The sequence below is a fragment of the Oncorhynchus nerka genome, linkage group LG14, assembly GCF_034236695.1.
Source record: "Oncorhynchus nerka isolate Pitt River linkage group LG14, Oner_Uvic_2.0, whole genome shotgun sequence".
Lineage (NCBI taxonomy): Eukaryota > Metazoa > Chordata > Actinopteri > Salmoniformes > Salmonidae > Oncorhynchus > Oncorhynchus nerka.
The window spans coordinates 88,414,278-88,434,094 of NC_088409.1; the positions used below are offsets into that span (position 1 = coordinate 88,414,278).

Consider the following 19,817-nt stretch of genomic DNA (forward strand, 5'->3'; position numbering starts at 1 on the left):
AGCTCTAGAGCTCTGTCATAGTGACCATCTGGTTCTTGGTCACCTCCCTGACCAAGGCCTTTCTCCCCCGATTGCTCAGTTTGGCCGGGTGGCCAGCTCTAAGAAGAGTCTTTGTGGTTACAAACTTCTTCCATTTAAGAATGATGGAGGCCACTATGTTATTGGGGACCTTCAATGCTGTAGACATTTTTTGGTACCCTTCCCCAGATCTGTGCCTCGACACAATCCTGTCTCAGAGCTCTACGGACAATTCCTTCAACCTCAATGCTTGGTTTTTGCTCTGACATGTACTGTCAACTGTGGGACCTTATATAGACAGGTGTGTGCCTTTCCAAATCATGTCCAATCAATTGAATTTACCACATGTGGATTCCAATCAAGTTGTAGAAACATCTCAAGGATGATCAATGAAAACAGGATGCACCTGAGCTCAGTTTCAAGACTCATAGTAAAAGGTCTGAATATTTATGTAATTTAGGTATTTATGTTTTTATACATTTGCTCAAATGTAGTTTTGTGTTGAGATTTTTGAGGATTTTTATTCATTTAATATATTTTAGAACAGGGCTGTAACGTAACAAAATGTGGAAAAAGTCAATGGGTCTGAATACTTTCCGTAAGATGTTGATTAATGGATGGATGGATGGATGGATAAATGGATGCATAGTTAAATGGATGGATGGATGGATGGATGCATAGTTAAATGGATGGATGGCTGGATAAATGGATGGATGGATGGATGGATGGATAAATGGATGCATAGTTAAATGGATGGATAGCTAAATGGATAGATGAACAGATGGACAAACGGATGGATGGATGGATAAATGGATGGATAGTTAACCTCTTCAACCTATGGGGGCGCTATGTCATTATTGGAAAGAAAAACGTGCCCGTTTTAAGCGCAATATTTTGTCACGAAAAGATGCTCGACTATGCATATAATTGGCAGCTTTGGAAAGAAAACACTCTGACGTTTTCAAAACTGCAAAGATATTATCTGTGAGTGCCACAGAACTCATGCTACAGGCGAAACCAAGATGAAACCTCAAACAGGAAATGAGCAGAATTTTTGAGGCTCTGTTTCCCATCGTCTCCTTATATGGCTGTGAATGTGCCATGAATGAACTTGAGCTCTCTGCCGTTCGTCCAAGATGTCTGCAGCATTGTGACGTATTTGTAGGCATATCATTGGAAGATTGACCATAAGAGACTACATTTACCAGGGGTCCGCCCGGTGTCGAAATTATTGCGTAATCTCTAGGTCCATGTGCGTTCCATTTCTTCAGAAGAGAAAGTCAACTGCCACGATGGATTTATTGTCGATAGATATGTGAAAAACACCTTGAGGATTGATTCTAAACATCGGTTTGCCATGTTTCTGTCGATATTATGGAGTTAATTTGGAAAAAAGTTCGCGTTTTAATGACTTAATTTTCGTTTTTTTTCTTACCCAAACGTGATGGAGAAAACGGAGCGATTTGTCAACACAAATAATATTTTTGTAAAAACTGAACATTTGCAATCTAACTGAGAGTCTCCTCATTGAAAACATCTGAAGTTCTTCAAAGGTAAATGATTTTATTTGAATGTTTTTCTGGTTTTTGTGAAAATGTTGCTTGCTGAATGTCAGGCATAATACTATGCTAGGCTATCAATAGTGTTACACAAATGCTTGTTTTGCAATGGTTGAGAAGCATATTTTTGAAAATCTGAGATGACAGTGTTGTTAACAAAAGGCTAAGCTTGAGAGCAAATAGATTTATTTCATTTCATTTGCGATTTTCATGAATAGTTAAAGTTGTGTTATGCTAATGAGCTTGCGGATAGATTTACACAATCCTGGATACAGGTTTCTTTCGTAGCTAAACGTGACGCAGAAAACGGAGCGATTTGTCCTAAACAAATAATCTTTTTGTAAAAACTGAACATTTGCTATCTAACTGAGAGTCTCATTGAAAAATGGATGGATAGTTAAATGGATGAATAGTTAAATGGATAAGTAATGGATGAATAAATGGATGGATGAACAGATGGACAAACGGATGGATGGCTGGATAAATGGATGGATAGTTAAATGGATGGATGAACAGATGGACAAACGGACAGCTGAATGGATATGAAATGACCACCTCGTCTTACCTCCTTGGCGAAGTCCTGTCTTGATTTGAGGTTGAGGTTCCCGCCCAGCCCTCTGATGAGACTAACCACAAACTGACCACGCTCTGTCACTCCACTCAGGTGGGACAGACCGTTCAACACTGTCCCTACCAGACTGGTCTCCACCACCAAGTCATTCTGACAGACAAAGACAGAGACAGAGAGTCAGAATAGTTTTGAACACAAGATATCCAATCCACAACAATATATTTGGGGTAAAACTCCAATTGGCTAGAGTATATTTGGGGTAAAACTCCAATTGGCTAGAGTATATTTGGGGTAAAACGCCAATTGGCTAGAATATACTTGTGATAAACTCCAATTGGCTAGAATATATTTAGGGTAAAACTCCAATTGGCTACATTAATCCAGTTGATGCTATTGATTATGACCAGAAGAGGGCAGTGTCAGTATGTATCACCTGTTTAAGCACCCAGTCAAGGCCTCTGTGGAAGTAGTCTCCCATCCAGTTCTCCAGGTTACTGCGACACTCATCAGGCTGACCCTTCAGCCACGACTTGACCAACGCGCTCACATCTGTGTCCTCATCACTACAGAGAGAAGAGAGGTGTTGGAACATGAAGAGGTTAACCGATCAAGGACCACACATACAAAACACACACATACACACAAACCTGAGAAAAATCATGCCCATGCGTGAGATTGTGGCTGGTGAGGCACAGCTGAGGTCGTGGGTCTCAAAGACAAAGTTGACATTGGGTCCAAACTGGATCCTCTCTCCACTGGGCATGGTCAGAAGACGGTTGTCATCCAACACAGAGTTCAACGACTCGATCCACTCTGGGTCTATGTCTCCGTCACAGATGATCCACGAGCTCACCTCTGGAACACACACAAGGCTAACATCAGGACACTCCCCTTCAACATTGCAAATAGTCTGTAGCTTCCATCAGTGTAATTTGTCTGAATCATTTCCAAGCCCCATACAGTTGAAGTGGGAAGTTTACATACACTTAGGTTGGAGTCATGAAAACTCGTTTTTCAACCACTCCACAAATGTATTGTTAACAAACTAGTTTTGGCAAGTCGGTTAGGACATCTACTTTGTGCATGACAAGTAATTTTTCCAACAATTGTTTACAGATAGATTAATTCACTGTATCACAATTCCAGTGGGTCAGAAGTTTACATACACTAAGTTGACTGTGCGTTTAAACAGCTTGGAAAATTTCTGAAAATGATGTCATGGCTATAGAAGCTTCTGATAGGCTAATGGACATCATTTGAGTCAATTGGAGGTGTACCTGTGGATGTATTTCAAGGCCAACCTTTAAACTCAGTGCCTCTTTGCCTGACATCATGGGAAAATCAGTTAAAGCTTGCAAAAACTATAGTTTGTTGGAGTGGTTGAAAAACGAGTTCAAAAGTTTGGGGTCACGTAGAAATGTCCTTTTTTTAAAAAGAAAAGCACATGTTTTGTACATTAAAATAAGATCAAATTAATCAGAAATACATTGTAAATGACTATTGTAGCTGGAAACGGCAGATGTTTTTATGAAATATCTACCTAGGCCCATTATCAGCAACCATCACTCCTGTGTTCCAATGTTGAATTTATTATGGATAAATGAATAAACAATATCCCCATTGTAAATAGAATTGTATCTAGGTAAACTTATACTCTGTTGTATAAGTAATAGACAATATGAGTTCATAAGAAGAAATTGTGTGACAGGACAAGGAGTAATAAAATGTTAATGAACACCATTCCAACTAGGCAGGAACAAATGGGTTGTGGACTGTGTAAACACATAAGGTCGTTAGCCTATGGTTGACCCAACTGAAACTTAGCTCTGGGGTTTTTAGATAAGGCAGTGAGTGCTTTCCTAGGGTTTCTGTTAATTAAAACTGTCAGTTGAGGGGTGATCGATAATGTTGAGGGGTCAAAAGTTATCTGGGAGTGTGTTAGTAAGTTAGAATGAACTTTTCACCTTACTTTGTCCCGGTCGAGAGGAGGGGGTTCGGTTAAGGCAGTGAAATGACGTCATGATCTGTATATAAACTGATGCATGTGTTTAAGTGGTAGCGCGCTCCGAGAATAAATTCTATTACCTATTATTTAAAGACTGGTCTGCGTCTATTTTATGCAAACAAGAAATCTTACAAATTCTCATAAAATAGATTAAGGGCTTTCAATTGATGAAAGCACATTGTCATAATTAAATTATACTAACATCCAATGACACGTTGTGTTAGCTAATCCAGGTTTATCATTTTAAGAGGCTAATTGATCATTAGAAAGCCCTTTTGCAATTATGTTAGCAGAGCTGAAAACTGTTGTCCTGATTAAAGAAGCATTAAAACAGGCCTTCTTTAGACTAGTTGAGTATCTGGAGCATCAGCATTTGTAGGTTTGATTACAGGCTCAAAATGGCCAGAAACAAAGAACTGTCTTCTGAAACTCGTCAGTCTATTCTTGTTCTGAGAAATTAAGGCTATTCCAAGCAAGAAATTGCCAAGAAATTGAAGATCTCATACAACGCTGTGTACTACTCCCTTCACAGAACAGCGCAAACTGGCTCTAACCAGAATAGAAAGACTGGGAAGTGCACAATTTAGCAAGAGGACAAGTACATTAGAGTGTCTAGCTTGAGAAACAGACTCCTCACAAGTCCTCAACTGGCAGTTTCATTAAATAGTACCCGCAAAACACCAGTCTCAACGTCAAAAGTGAAGAGGAGACTCCGGGTTATTGGCCTTCTAGGCAGAGTTGCAAAGAAAAAGCCATATCTCACACTGGCCAACAAAAAGAAAATATTAAGATGGACACTGGACAGAGGAAAATTGGAAAAAAGTGTTACGGACAGACGAATCTACGTTTGAGGTGTTCGGTTCACAAAGAAGAACATTCGTGAGACACATATTTTTTTTTAAAAGATGCTCGAGGAGTGCTTGACGCCATCTGTCAAGCATGGTGGAGGCAATGTGATGGTCTGGGGGTGCTTTGGTGGTGGTAAAGTGGGAGATTTGTTCAGGGTAAAAGGGATCTTGAGAAGGAAGGCCATCACTCCATTTTGCAACGCTATGCCATACCCTGTGGACAGTGATTAATTGGAGCCAATTTCCTCCTACAACAGGACAATGACCCAAAGCACAGCTCCAAACTATGCAAGAACTATTTAGGGAAGAAGCAGTCAGCTGGTATTCTGTCTATAATGGAGTGGCCAGCAGTCACCGGATCTCAACCCTATTGAGCTGTTGTGGGAGCATGCTAGAGGAAGCAGTCAGCTGGTATTCTGTCTATAATGGAGTGGCCAGCACAGTCACCGGATCTCAACCCTATTGAGCTGTTGTGGGAGCATGCTAGAGGAAGCAGTCAGCTGGTATTCTGTCTATAATGGAGTGGCCAGCACAGTCACCAGATCTCAACCCTATTGAGCTGTTGTGGGAGCAGCTTGACCGTATTGTATGTAAGAAGTGCCCATCAAGCCAATCCAACTTGTGGGAGGTGCTTCAGGAAGCATGGGGTGAAATCTCTTCAGATTACCTCAACAAACTGACAACTAGAACTCCAAAGGTCTACAAGGCTGTAATTGCTGCAAATGGAGGATTATTTGACGAAAGAAAAGTTTTAAGGACACTTTCAAATAAAAATCATTATTTATAACCTTGTCAACATCTTGACTATATTTCCTATTCATTTTGCAACACATTTCAAATAAAATAAAATTGGATTGCGCCAAATACAACACACATTACAGTGAAATGCTTACTTCCCTAACCAAAAAGGCAGTAAAAAATAATAATCAAGAAATGAATACGGACGGATGAGAATAAGAAATAAAAGTAACAAGTAATTAAAAAGCAGCAGTAAAATAACAATGGCGAGACTATATACAGAGGGGTACTGGTACCGAGTCAATGTGCGGGGGGCACCGGTTAGTTGAGGTAATATGTACATGTGGGTAGAGTTATTAAAGTGACTATGCATAGATGATAAACAGAGGATAACAACAGAGAGTAGCAGCGGTGTAAAAGGGAGGGGGGCAATGTAAATAGTCTGGGTCGCCATTTGATTAGGTGTTCAGGAGTCTTATGGCTTGGGGGTAGAAGCCTCTTGGGACCTAGACTTGGCGCTCTGGTACCGCTTGCCATGAGGTAGCAGAGAGAGAGCAGTATAGGACTAAGGTGGCTGGAGCCTTCCTCTGACACCGACTTGTATAGAGGTCCGTAATGGCAGGGAGCTTGGCCCCAGTGATGTATTGGGCCGTTCGCACTACCCTCTGTAAGTGCCTTGCAGTCGGAAGCCGAGCGGTTGCCATACCAGGCAGTGATGCAACCAGTCAGGATGCTCTCGATGGCGCAGCTGTAGAACCTTTTGAGGATCTGAGGACCCATGCCAAATCTTTTCAGTCTCCTGAGGGGGAATAGGTTTTGTCGTGCCCTCTTCACGACTGTCTTGCTGTGTTTGGACCATGTTAGTTTGTTGGTGATGTGGACACCAAGGAACTTGAAGCTCTCAACCTGCTCCACTGCAGCCCCGTCAATGAGAATGGGGGCATGCTCTCTCCTCTTTTTCCTGGAGTCCACAATCATCTCCTTTGTCTTGATCACGTTGAGGGAGGGGTTGTTGTCCTGGCACCACACGGCCAGGTCTCTGACTTCCTCCCTACAGGCTGTCACTGTTGTGTCAACGGCAAAATTAATAACGGTGTTGAGGTTGTACCTGGCCGTGCAGACATGAGTGAACAGGGAGTACAGGAGGGGGCTGAGGGGCCCTGTGTTGAGGAAAGCATTCTCACATAGGTGTTCCTTTTGTCCAGGTGGTAAAGGGCAGTGTGGAGTGCAATAGAGATCATCATCTGTGGATCTGTTGGAACGGTATGTAAATTGGAGTGGGTCTAGGGTTTCTGGGATAATGGTGTTGATGTGAGCCATGACCAGCCTTTCAAAGGCCTTCATGGCTACAGACGTGTGCTACGGGTTGGTAGTCATTTAGGCAGGTTACCTTAGTGTTCTTGGGCACAGGCATTATGGTGGTCTGCTTAAAACATAATGGTATTATAGACTCGGACAGGGAGAGGTTGAAAATGTCAGTGAAGACACTTGCCAGGTGGCCAGAGCAAGCTCGCAGTACACGTCCTGGTAATCCGTCTGGCCATGCGGCCTTGTGAATGTTGACCTATTTAAAGGTCTTACTCACATTGGCTGCGGAGAGCGCGATCACACAGTCTTCCTGTACAGCTGGTGTTCTCATACATGTTTCAGTGTAATTTGCCCCAAAGCGAGCATAGAAGTAGTTTAGCTCGTCTGGTAGGCTCGTGTAACTGGGCAGCTCTCGGCTGTGCTTCCCTTTCTAGTCTGTAATGGTTTGCAAGCCCTGCCACATCCAACGAGAGTCAGAGCCGGTGTAGTACGAATCGATCTTAGTCCTGTATTGACGCGTTGCCTGTTTGGTGGTTCGTCAGAGGGCATAGCGGGATTTCTTATAAGCTTCCGGGTTAGAGTCCCACTCCTTGAAAGTGGCAGCTCTAGCCTTTAGCTCAGTGCGGATGTTGCCTGTAATCCATGGCTTCTGGTTGGGGTATGTACGTACAGTCACTGTGGGGACGATGTCATCGATGCACTTATTGATGAAGCCAATGACTGATGCGGTGTACTCCATTGGCCATGTGATGTGGTGTCCTCCATACTCCAATGCCTTTGGAGGAATCCCAGAACTATTCCAGTCTGTGATAGCAAAACAGTCCTGTAGCTTAGCATCTACTTCATCTGACAACTTTTTTATTGATCGAGTCACTGGAGCTTCGTGCTTTAATTTTTGATGGAAGCAGGAATCAGGAGGATATAATTATGGTCAGATTTGCCAAATGGAGAGCTTTGTATGCGTCTCTGTGTGTGGAGTGAAGGTGGTCCAGAGTTTTTTAAAATCTGGTTGCACATTTAACATGCTGATAGAAATTTGGTAAAACGGATTTAAGTTTCCCTGGATTAAAGTCCCCGGCCACTAGTTGCGCCGCCTCTGGGTGAGAGTTTCCTTGTTTGCTTATGGTGGAACACAGCTATTTCACTGCTGTCTTAGTGGCAGCCTCTGACTGTGGTGCTATGGAGACAGCTACGAAAAATACAGATGAAAACTCTCGAGGTAGGTAGTGTGGTCTACAGTTTATCATGAGATACTCTACCTCAGGTGAGCAATAGCTTGAGACTTCCTTAGATATCTTGCACCAGCTGTTATTTACAAAAATACATAGTCCACCGCCCCTCGTCTTACCAGACTCCGCTGTTCTATCCAGCCGGTACAGCGTATAACCAGCCAGCTGTATGTTGATAGTGTCGTCATTCAGCTACGACTCCGTGAAGCATTAGATATTAGTTTTGAATGTCCCTTTGGTAGTTTAATCTTGCGCGTAGGCCATCTATTTTATTCTCCAAAGATTGCACGTTTGCTAGCAGAATGGAAGGAAGTGGGGGTTTATTCGATCGCCTACAGTGGCTTTCGAAAGTATTCACCCCTGTGGCATTTTTCCTATTTTGTTGCCTTATAACCTGGAATTAAAATACATTTTTTGGGGGGTTTGTATCTTTTTATTTACACATCTTCTGGCCACTCTTCTGTAAAGCCCAGCTCTGGAGTGTACGGCTTAAAGTGGTCCTATGGACAGATACTCCAATCTCCGCTGTGGAGCTTTGCAGCTCCTTCAGGGTTATCTTTGGTCTCTTTGTTGCCTCTCTGATTAATGCCCTCCTTGCCTGGTCTGTGAGATTTGGTGGGCGGCCCTCTCTTGGCAGGTTTCTTGTGGCGCTATATTCCTTCCATTTTTTAATAATGGATTTAAATGGTGCTCCGTGGGATGTTCAAAGTTTCTGATATTTTGTTTATAACCCAACCCTGATCTGTACTTCTCCACAACTTTGTCCCTGACCTGTTTGGAGAGCTCCTTGGTCTTCATGGTGCCGCTTGATTGGTGGTGCCCCTTGCTTAGTGGTGTTGCAGACTCTGGGGCCTTTCAGAACAGTTGTATGTATACTGAGATCATGTGACAGATCATGTGACACTTAGATTGCGCAAAGGTGGACTAATTATGTGACTCTGAAGGTAATTGGTTGCACCAGATCTTATTTTAGGGGCTTCATAGCAAAGGGGGTGAATATATATGCACGCACCACTTTTCAGTTTTAATTTTTTTAAAGTTATTTTTTAAATTTTACTTTACCAATTTGGACTATTCTGTTTATGTCCAGTACATGAAATCCAAATAAAAATGTAGTTAAATTACAGGTTGTAATGCAACAAAATAGGGAAAAAGCCAAGGGGATGACTACTTCTGCAAGGCACTGTAAGAATTCTCAGAAGGCAGCCCGCCCTTTGCCCCCTTTTTCTCTGCCTCCTCTTCACGCAAATCACGGGGATCTGGGCCTGTTCCCGAGAAAGCAGTATATCGTTCACGTCGGGCTCGTCAGACTCGTTAAAGGAAAAAAAGGATTCTGCCAGTCCGTGGAGAGTAATCGCAGTTATTTTCGGTCGTAAGAGACGATAGCGGCAACATTATGTACAAAAAAAGTTACAAAAAAAAGTTGCAAAAAACGCAAATAAACAAACACAATCGGTTGGGGACACGTAAAACGTCTGCCTTCTTCTTCGACGCCATTATTACTTCATGTACGTTTTCATGGAAAACAAGGACATTTCTAAGTGACCCCAAACTTTTGAACGGTAGTGTGTATATATATATATATATACACAATTTTCTAAGAATATTATTATATTACTGATGGATTAACTGTGACTTTTCAGATCACCCAGTTGTGCTATTTGCAGAGTTATTGCAATTCTTCAGCCATTCCTGGACCTGTGACCAAAAACAAGCTACATATGGACACTACCAAAACAAATGATCTAATGAGTATCTCTTCGCAGCAGAATCTGCAGAGCTGGGATAGTTGTGTTCCCCATGTACAGTACATAACATTCTACTGTTTGCAAGAATTTTGTATAATAATTTTTTTTAAACTACGTTTTGATCCGGCTTCATTTTGTGCATCATCTCATAAACCATGTGCCATGGAATCGGTACATTGAAAATCTCTTCCCAACTATTTTGCAGTCTGTATGGCATAGCTGTAAGTTTTTGGTCCTTAAATTAAACTGGTATACTTTTTATTCATCACAATTTTTCTTTAACCAATCTTGGTCTTTAATGCAGGTCCGACAGACAAGCTCCTTACTTTCTCGCCCTTCCACTTAATGCTGCAATTACTTGGTTGTAATCTTGGATAGAGCAGACATTTCCGTATATTTTTGTTAGCTGCATGTGTGACAACTCAACCAATACTATTTATGATATAATTTACAAAGATTATATTATCCCCCCCCCAAAAAAAATAATGTTTTTTCATCAATTAGTGTATTTGAGTTTAACCAGAATATATGTGCCTTATTTTCTGGTGGATTAAACTGATATTACAACCAACTTTCAACGTTCTTGTTTATCTTTCACCAACTTCTAATAAGGCTATGGTTGTGTTGTGGTTGTTTCCTGGTAGTGGTTCTTACCCTGTGGTTCTCTCACCACCTGCCTGGCGCTGTTTGTGAGCACCCCGTCAGTCCACTCCCTAGTGTCCATGTCTATGTGACCCAGCAGCTGCTGGCGGGGCATGGCTTTAGGGTTCACTGTATACTGCTTCACCTAAACACAACATGACAGCATTCAGGACAGGCAGGGACAAAGTCAGTGGTCAGTGGCTGAATCTTAATGACATTATTTTTTTGTTTTTGACCAACTTTTTCTCCACAATTTAGATCTTGTCTCATCACTGCAACTCCCCAACAGGCTCGGGAGGCGAAGTTCCAGTCATGCGTCCTCCGAAACATGATAAACCAAACCACACTTCTTAACACCCGCCCGCTTAACCCGGAAGCCAGCCGCACCAATATGTCAGAGGAAACACTGTTCAACTGACGAGCGTGGTCAGCCTGCAGGCACCCGGCCTGCCACAAGGTGTCGCTAGAGCGCGATGAGCCATGTAAATCCCTCCCTCCATCAATCTAACCCGATCACGGCCAGTTGTGATACAGTGCCTTAGACCGCTGAGCCATTCTTGAGGCCACTCAAATTACATTCTATTAGTAGTTGGAATGTTACATGAATAAAACACGAATATGATTATGATTAATGATAACTAGGGCGCAGAGCTGTGGGAGTGTAACAATAAAATGATAGTGATTATCATGATTAATCTGGTGTGTACTCACCACCCTGCCTGTCCTGCCCAGGGCGGCACGCAGCATCCTCCACAGAGTAGATTTACCTGCCCCGCTGGGACCTACGATCACCACTCCCATACGCTGTCTCAACTGCTCACACAGCTCCAGAGCCTTCTTCATCTACAGAGAAAAATGACTTTATCCATCCAGCCAACCCTCCATACATCCAACCCTACATCCATCTAACCCTACATCCATCTAACCCTACATCCCTCCATCCATCCATCCAACCCTCCATCCATCCAACCCTCCATCCCTCCATCCATCTAACAATCCCTCCATCCAGCCAACCCTCCATCCCTCCAACCATCAATCCCTCCCTACATCACTCCATCAATCTAACCCTCAATCCCTCCATCCATACATCCAACCCTCCCTCCATCCAACCCTCCATCCATCCAACCCTCCATCCCTCCAACCCTCCATCCATCTAACCATCAATCCCTCCCTACATCAATCTAACCCTCAATCCATCCAACCCTCCCTCCCTCCTTTCTTCTATCCTCTTGACTAAACAGCTCATACAACTCCAGACCAGAGCGTCATTATTTATGTGGAGTGACCCACAAACACACGGCCACAGTCACCCACCTGGCTGGGTATGAGTTCGAGGTGTGCCTCCTCGTAGACGGCCTGCAGTGCGTGGCTGAGGGTCTGATCCTCCACGTCAGTAAAACCCACCCCAGGGAACACATCTTGGACCAAGGCATCAAACCTGCTGCTGTCTGCAAATGTCAGCTTGGACATGGTGTTCAACCTCAGCGCCTGCACCACCAGAACACTCTCCTTGACTGGGGAACAGAGAGATAAAGGGAGGGGGGTAACACCGAGATAGAGAGGGAGGGGGACAGAGATAGATTTTAATGAAGACAACTTCTCCATCCTGGAGGGGGAAATCAATCATTTTCAGACTCAGGGACATGTACTAATATGTGGTGACCTAAATGTCTGACACCCTCAGCACACAGGGGAACAAACACCTACCACCTACCTACCTAGCATTCCCTCCCCCATACGCCCCCCTAGACACAACTATGACAACATAACCAACAAAAACGGGTCACAACTCCTGAAGCTCTGTCGCACGCTGGGTATGTACATAGTCAATGGTAGGCTTCAAGGAGACTCCTATGGTAGGTGCACCTATAGCTCATCTCTTGGCAGTAGTACTGTAGACTACTTTATCACTGACCTCAACCCAGAGTCTCTCAGAGCGTTCACAGTCAGCCCACTGAGACCCCTATCCGATCACAGCAAAATCACAATCTACTTGAACAGAGCAATACTCAATCATGAGGCATCAAAGCCAAAGGAACTGAGTAACATTAAGAAATGCTATAGATGGAAGGAATGCAGTTTGGAAAACATACCAAAAAAACAATTACACAACAACAAATTCAATCCCCTTTCAGACAACTTCCTGGACAAAATGTTCAACTGTAATAGTGAAGGTGTAGAAAGTCTAAACAGTATATTTGACCTCTCAGCTTCCCTATCAAATCCAAAGAAAATGAACAACAATGACAAATGGTTTGATGAAGAATCCAAAAATCTAAGAAAGAAATTGAGAAACCTGTTCAACCAAAAACATAGAGACCCAGAAAACCTGAGACTACACCTTCACAATGGAGAATCACTAAAACAGTACAGAAATACACTACGGAAAAAGATACCCGCTAATTATCAAAATCCAGAAAAGAGCCGTTAAATTCCCCAACCACCTAAAAGGAAGCGATTCCCAAACCTTTCATAACAAAGTCATCACCTACAGAGAGATGAACCTGGAGAAGAGTCCCCTAAGCAAGCTGGTCCTGGGGCTCTGTTCACAAACACAAACACACCCCACAGAGCCCCAGGACAGCAGCACAATTAGACCCAACCAAATCATGAGAAAACAAAACGATAATTACTTGACACATTGGAAAGAATTAACAAAAAAACAGAGCAAACTAGAATGCTATTTGGCCCTAAACAGAGAGTACACAGTGACAGAATACCTGACCACTGTGACTGACCCAAACTTAAGGAAAGCTTTGACTATGTACAGACTCAGTGAGCATAGCCTTGCTATTGAGAAAGGCCGCCGTAGGCAGACATGGCTCTCAAGAGAAGACAGGCTATGTGCACACTGCCCACAAAATGAGGTGGAAACTGAGCTGCACTTCCTAACCTCCTGCCAAATGTATGACCATATTAGAGACACATATTTCCCTCAGATTACACAGATCCACAAAGAATCGAAAACAAACCCGATTTTGATAAACTCCCATATCTACTGGGTGAAATACCACAGTGTCATCACAGCAGCAAGATTTGTGACCTGTTGCCACGAGAAAAGGGCAACCAGTGAAGAACAAACACCATTGTAACCCATAATTATGCTTATTTCTTTTCCCTTTTGTACTTTAACAATTTGTACATTGTTACAACACTGTATATATATATATATATATATATATATATATGTGGTGTAATGTTTACTGTTAATTTTTGTTTATTTCACTTTTGTTTATTATCTACTTCACTTGATTTGGAAATGTTAACATATGTTTCTCATGCAAATAAAGCCCCTTGAATTGAATTGATAGAGGGGGAACACAGAGAGAGAGGGGTTGGAGGGGTCAATACTGTTGAGAGGGGTCAATATTCATCAATACTGTTGTTCTCCTCTCTACAGCTGCTGGTAGGGGTTTAGAGTTCATCAATACTGTTGTTCTCCTCTCTACAGCTGCTGGTAGGGGTTTAGAGTTCATCAATACTGTTGTTCTCCTCTCTACAGCTGCTGGTAGGGGTTTAGAGTTCATCAATACTGTTGTTCTCCTCTCTACAGCTGCTGGTAGGGGTTTAGAGTTCATCAATACTGTTGTTCTCCTCTCTACAGCTGCTGGTAGGGATTTAGAGTTCATCAATACTGTTGTTCTCCTCTCTACAGCTGCTGGTAGGGGTTTAGAGTTCATCAATACTGTTGTTCTCCTCTCTACAGCTGCTGGTAGGGATTTAGAGTTCATCAATACTGTTGTTCTCCTCTCTACAGCTGCTGGTAGGGGTTTAGAGTTCATCAATACTGTTGTTCTCCTCTCTACAGCTGCTGGTAGGGGTTTAGAGTTCATCAATACTGTTGTTCTCCTCTCTACAGCTGCTGGTAGGGATTTAGAGTTCATCAATACTGTTGTTCTCCTCTCTACAGCTGCTGGTAGGGGTTTAGAGTTCATCAATACTGTTGTTCTCCTCTCTACAGCTGCTGGTAGGGGTTTAGAGTTCATCAATACTGTTGTTCTCCTCTCTACAGCTGCTGGTAGGGGTTTAGAGTTCATCAATACTGTTGTTCTCCTCTCTACAGCTGCTGGTAGGGGTTTAGAGTTCATCAATACTGTTGTTCTCTCTACAGCTGCTGGTAGGGGTTTAGAGTTCATCAATACGGTTGTTCTCCTCTCTACAGCTGCTGGTAGGGGTTTAGAGTTCATCAATACTGTTGTTCTCCTCTCTACAGCTGCTGGTAGGGATTTAGAGTTCATCAATACTGTTGTTCTCTCTACAGCTGCTGGTAGGGGTTTAGAGTTCATCAATACTGTTGTTCTACAGCTGCTGGTAGGGGTTTAGAGTTCATCAATACTGTTGTTCTCCTCTCTACAGCTGCTGGTAGGGGTTTAGAGTTCATCAATACTGTTGTTCTCCTCTCTACAGCTGCTGGTAGGGATTTAGAGTTCATCAATACTGTTGTTCTCCTCTCTACAGCTGCTGGAAGGGGTTTAAAGTTCATCAATACTGTTGTTCTCCTCTCTACAGCTGCTGGTAGGGGTTTAGAGTTCATCAATACTGTTGTTCTCCTCTCTACAGCTGCTGGTAGGGGTTTAGAGTTCATCAATACTGTTGTTCTCCTCTCTACAGCTGTTGGTAGGGATTTAGAGTTCATCAATAATGTTGTTCTCCTCTCTACAGCTGCTGGTAGGGGTTTAGAGTTCATCAATACTGTTGTTCTCCTCTCTACAGCTGCTGGTAGGGATTTAGAGTTCATCAATACTGTTGTTCTCCTCTCTACAGCTGCTGGTAGGGGTTTAGAGTTCATCAATACTGTTGTTCTCCTCTCTACAGCTGCTGGTAGGGGTTTAGAGTTCATCAATACGGTTGTTCTCCTCTCTACAGCTGCTGGTAGGGGTTTAGAGTTCATCAATACTGTTGTTCTCCTCTCTACAGCTGCTGGTAGGGTTTAGAGTTCATCAATACTGTTGTTCTCCTCTACAGCTGCTGGTAGGGGTTTAGAGTTCATCAATACTGTTGTTCTCCTCTCTACAGCTGCTGGTAGGGGGGAGTTTACTGTTGTTCATCAGCTGCTGTTGTTCATCAATACTCTCCTACAGCTGCTGGTAGGGATTTAGAGTTCATCAATACTGTTGTTCTCTCTACAGCTGCTGGTAGGGGTTTAGAGTTCATCAATACTGTTGTTCTCCTCTACAGCTGCTGGTAGGGGGTTTAGAGTTCATCAATACTGTTGTTCTCCTCTCTACAGCTGCTGGTGTTTCAATACTGTTGTTCTCTCTCTACAGCTGCTGGTAGGGGTTTAGAGTTCATCAATACTGTTGTTCTCCTCTCTACAGCTGCTGGTAGGGGTTTAGAGTTCATCAATACTGTTGTTCTCCTCTCTACAGCTGCTGGTAGGGGTTTAGAGTTCATCAATACTGTTGTTCTCCTCTCTACAGCTGCTGGTAGGGATTTAGAGTTCATCAATACTGTTGTTCTCCTCTCTACAGCTGCTGGTAGGGATTTAGAGTTCATCAATACTGTTGTTCTCTCTACAGCTGCTGGTAGGGGTTTAGAGTTCATCAATACTGTTGTTCTACAGCTGCTGGTAGGGGTTTAGAGTTCATCAATACTGTTGTTCTCCTCTCTACAGCTGCTGGTAGGGGTTTAGAGTTCATCAATACTGTTGTTCTCTCTACAGCTGCTGGTAGGGATTTAGAGTTCATCAATACTGTTGTTCTCCTCTCTACAGCTGCTGGTAGGGATTTAGAGTTCATCAATACTGTTGTTCTCCTCTCTACAGCTGCTGGTAGGGGTTTAGAGTTCATCAATACTGTTGTTCCCCTCTCTACAGCTGCTGGTAGGGGTTTAGAGTTCATCAATACTGTTGTTCTCCTCTCTACAGCTGCTGGTAGGGGTTTAGAGTTCATCAATACTGTTGTTCCCCTCTCTACAGCTGCTGGTAGGGATTTAGAGTTCATCAATACTGTTGTTCTCCTCTCTACAGCTGCTGGTAGGGGTTTAGAGTTCATCAATACTGTTGTTCTCCTCTCTACAGCTGCTGGTAGGGGTTTAGAGTTCATCAATACTGTTGTTCTCCTCTCTACACCTGCTGGTAGGGGTTTAGAGTTCATCAATACTGTTGTTCTCCTCTCTACAGCTGCTGGTAGGGGTTTAGAGTTCATCAATACTGTTGTTCTCCTCTCTACAGCTGCTGGTAGGGGTTTAGAGTTCATCAATACTGTTGTTCTCCTCTCTACAGCTGCTGGTAGGGGTTTAGAGTTAATCAATACTGTTGTTCTCCTCTCTACAGCTGCTGGTAGGGGTTTAGAGTTCATCAATACTGTTGTTCTCCTCTCTACAGCTGCTGGTAGGGGACAATCAATACTGTTGTTCTCCTCTCTACAGCTGCTGGTAGGGGTTTAGAGTTAATCAATACTGTTATTCTCCTCTCTACAGCTGCTGGTAGGGATTTAGAGTTCATCAATACTGTTGTTCTCCTCTCTACAGCTGCTGGTAGGGATTTAGAGTTCATCAATACTGTTGTTCTCCTCTCTACAGCTGCTGGTAGGAGAGGCACAGGAGCAGGGCTGCTTTCACTGGAACATTTGGCCTGACAATAGAGGGAGGGAGCAAGCCCCAGGGACAAATGTACTGTCTGACAAATAGAGTAAACGAGAGAGAGCGAGAGAGAGAGAGCGAAAGAGAGAGAAAGAGAGCGAGAGAGAGCGAGAGAGAGCGAAAGAGAGCGAAAGAGAGAGAAAGAGAGCGAGAGAGAGAAAGAGAGCGAGAGAGCGAAAGAGAGCGAGAGAGAAAGAGAGCGAGAGAGAGAGAGCGAGAGAGAGAGCGAGAGAGAGCGAGAGAGAGAGAGATGCAAAGAGAAAGGCAGAGAGGAAGACAGAGCGATCAACCAGGGATCACAGAGATATGGACAGCCAGGCATCAGGGGGAGGCAGGGAAAGGTCAAAGAGAGGGGGAAAGAGAAGAGGAAGAGGGGAGAGAGGGGGAAAGAGAGAGGAAGAGGGAAGAGGGGAGAGAGGGATGGGGATGAAAACAACTCAGCTAAGACCAGTGTTTGAGAAAAAGGACAGAGAGGAGAGAGAGCCCAAAGGCTGAGATAGGGGGTATTCGGATATAAATAAAATAAAATATTAGGGAGTTTTTTTGGGGGCGAGGAGTAAGTGTCAGTTTAGGAGTCTTACTCTTGTTCTTGGCCTCACTCTTCTGATGCAGCAGTCTGCCACAGCCTCTCAGCACCGTCTTCAGAGCCCTCAGACCCCAGTCATAGTGTTGCTGGGGGGTCAACAGCTCCCTACACAGTACATACATAAATACATACTGTAGATACATACACACCCAGTCACAAAACATAGCCCTACAAACAGATACAGAGACCTATTAACAGGATAGTGACAGATTTGAGCCATCAAGCCCCTAGTCAGATGAACTCCTGGATACCGTCTGTATGTCTGCATGCGGTTGGAAGACAGTTGACGGCCCACACAGACATCAACATGTTATCCAGGAGTTTAGGAGTCTCTGGGGAAGTGGAAAAGGGGATTAGTTGCCACTTTGGAATAGACACAAAGACACACCTGGCCAGGTTGAAGATGGCGACCAGCTTGCGTCCCAGTATCTCTCCGTCTTTGAAGCCCTCTGAGTAGAGGATGACCTCAGCAATGAGCTCGTTGTCTGGTCGGGACATGGCCACGGGCCTGAACAGCTGCTTCAGGTTGTCAGGCAGCTTCTGTCTCCCTCCATAACCCTTCCCAGCTGGATTCAATGTAATAAACACCCCTGAGTTAGGGTCCAACTCCACCTGACAGACAGAGACAGAGACAGAGAGAAAAGGCAGCAATACTTTTAAAAAACCGTGTGCAAAATACCATTCCAGTTTCTGCGTGCAAGAATGACAAAGTGACTGTGTGACTAAGTGTGTGGTCACCTCCTTGCCCAGCAGCTCACAGCTGGTCCTGTGGTTCTTCAGTGAGTTCTGGATGGCCTGTATCTGCATGGACACTGCAGACAGCACAGCCTCCTCCAGGCGGTTGAACTCATCAAAGCAGCCCCACGCTCCACACTTCACCAGCCCCACAAAGATACGCCCCATAGACTTCACATCTATACCCTGCAACACGCCATTCATTCATTGACTTTATTTATCCATCCATCCTGTATTTATCTATCTATACTTCATTCATTTATTTATCCATCCTTTCTTGAAATTAGCTCATTTCTTTTCCAAAAAATACAATTCACTTACATTTCTGAGTTTTACTAACGTGTCTGTTTGTGCATGCGTGTGTGCACGTGTGTGTGTATGTGTGTGCATGCGTGTGTGTGCATGAGTGTGTGTTTGTGCATTCGTCACGTGTGACTGCGTGTGTGTGTGCATTCGTCATGTGTGACTGTGTGTGTGCATTTGTCATGTGTGACTGCGTGTGTGTGTGTGTGTGTGTGTGTGTTTTACCTCATCACAGTTGAAGACCAGTACTTGTCTTCCGAACAGGCCCCCCAGGGCTTTGACTGACTCAGTCTTGCCGGTGCCGGCAGGGCCGTAGGGGTTTCCTCCCAAACCCATCATCATGGCCTGGGTCAGGGTCAGATAACACTTATCAGTCAGGGGGGTGTGGACCAGCTTAGCCGCATTACCCTGGGAGAGATAGAGAGAGGAGGGGATGGAGGGATGGAGAGAGAGAGAGAGAGGAGGGGATGGAGGGATGGAGAGAGAGAGAGAGAGAGAGAGAGAGAGAGAGAGGAGGGGATGGAGGGATGGAGTGAGAGAGGAGCGGATGGAGGGATGGAGAGATAGAGAGGAGGGGATGGAGGGATGGAGAGATAGAGGGATGGAGAGAGAGGGAGGAGGGGATGGAGAGAGAGAGAGAGATAGAGAGAGAGAGAGAGGAGGGGATGGAGGGATGGAGAGAGAGAGAGGAGCGGATGGAGGGATGGAGAGAGTGAGAGAGGAGGGGATGGAGAGACAGAGAGGAGGGGATGGAGGGATGGAGAGAGAGAGAGAGAGAGAGAGAGAGGAGGGGATGGAGGGATGGAGAGAGTGACAGGGAGAGAGAGAGAGAGAGAGAGAGAGAGAGGAGAGGAGGGGATGGAGGGATGGAGAGAGTGAGAGAGGAGGGGATGGAGGGATGGAGAGAGTGACAGGGAGAGAGAGAGAGAGAGAGAGTGAGAGAGA

General features: G+C 44.1%; 1 protein-coding gene across 1 annotated transcript in view; it reads right to left on the bottom strand.

Moving 5' to 3' along the window:
- The window catches only part of dync2h1 (dynein cytoplasmic 2 heavy chain 1), a 377,649-nt gene that overhangs the window by 326,913 nt on the left and 30,919 nt on the right, over positions 1 to 19,817 (bottom strand). Inside the window, exons 34-43 of the mRNA XM_065000515.1 lie at positions 19,098 to 19,280; positions 18,573 to 18,755; positions 18,223 to 18,446; positions 17,830 to 17,939; positions 11,981 to 12,180; positions 11,378 to 11,509; positions 10,679 to 10,811; positions 2,796 to 3,003; positions 2,582 to 2,711; positions 2,143 to 2,298 (exon numbers count right to left, since the gene is read on the bottom strand). Of these exons, the coding sequence (XP_064856587.1) occupies positions 2,143 to 2,298; positions 2,582 to 2,711; positions 2,796 to 3,003; positions 10,679 to 10,811; positions 11,378 to 11,509; positions 11,981 to 12,180; positions 17,830 to 17,939; positions 18,223 to 18,446; positions 18,573 to 18,755; positions 19,098 to 19,280 (1,659 nt within the window). The remainder of the gene's footprint in view (positions 1 to 2,142; positions 2,299 to 2,581; positions 2,712 to 2,795; positions 3,004 to 10,678; positions 10,812 to 11,377; positions 11,510 to 11,980; positions 12,181 to 17,829; positions 17,940 to 18,222; positions 18,447 to 18,572; positions 18,756 to 19,097; positions 19,281 to 19,817) is intronic.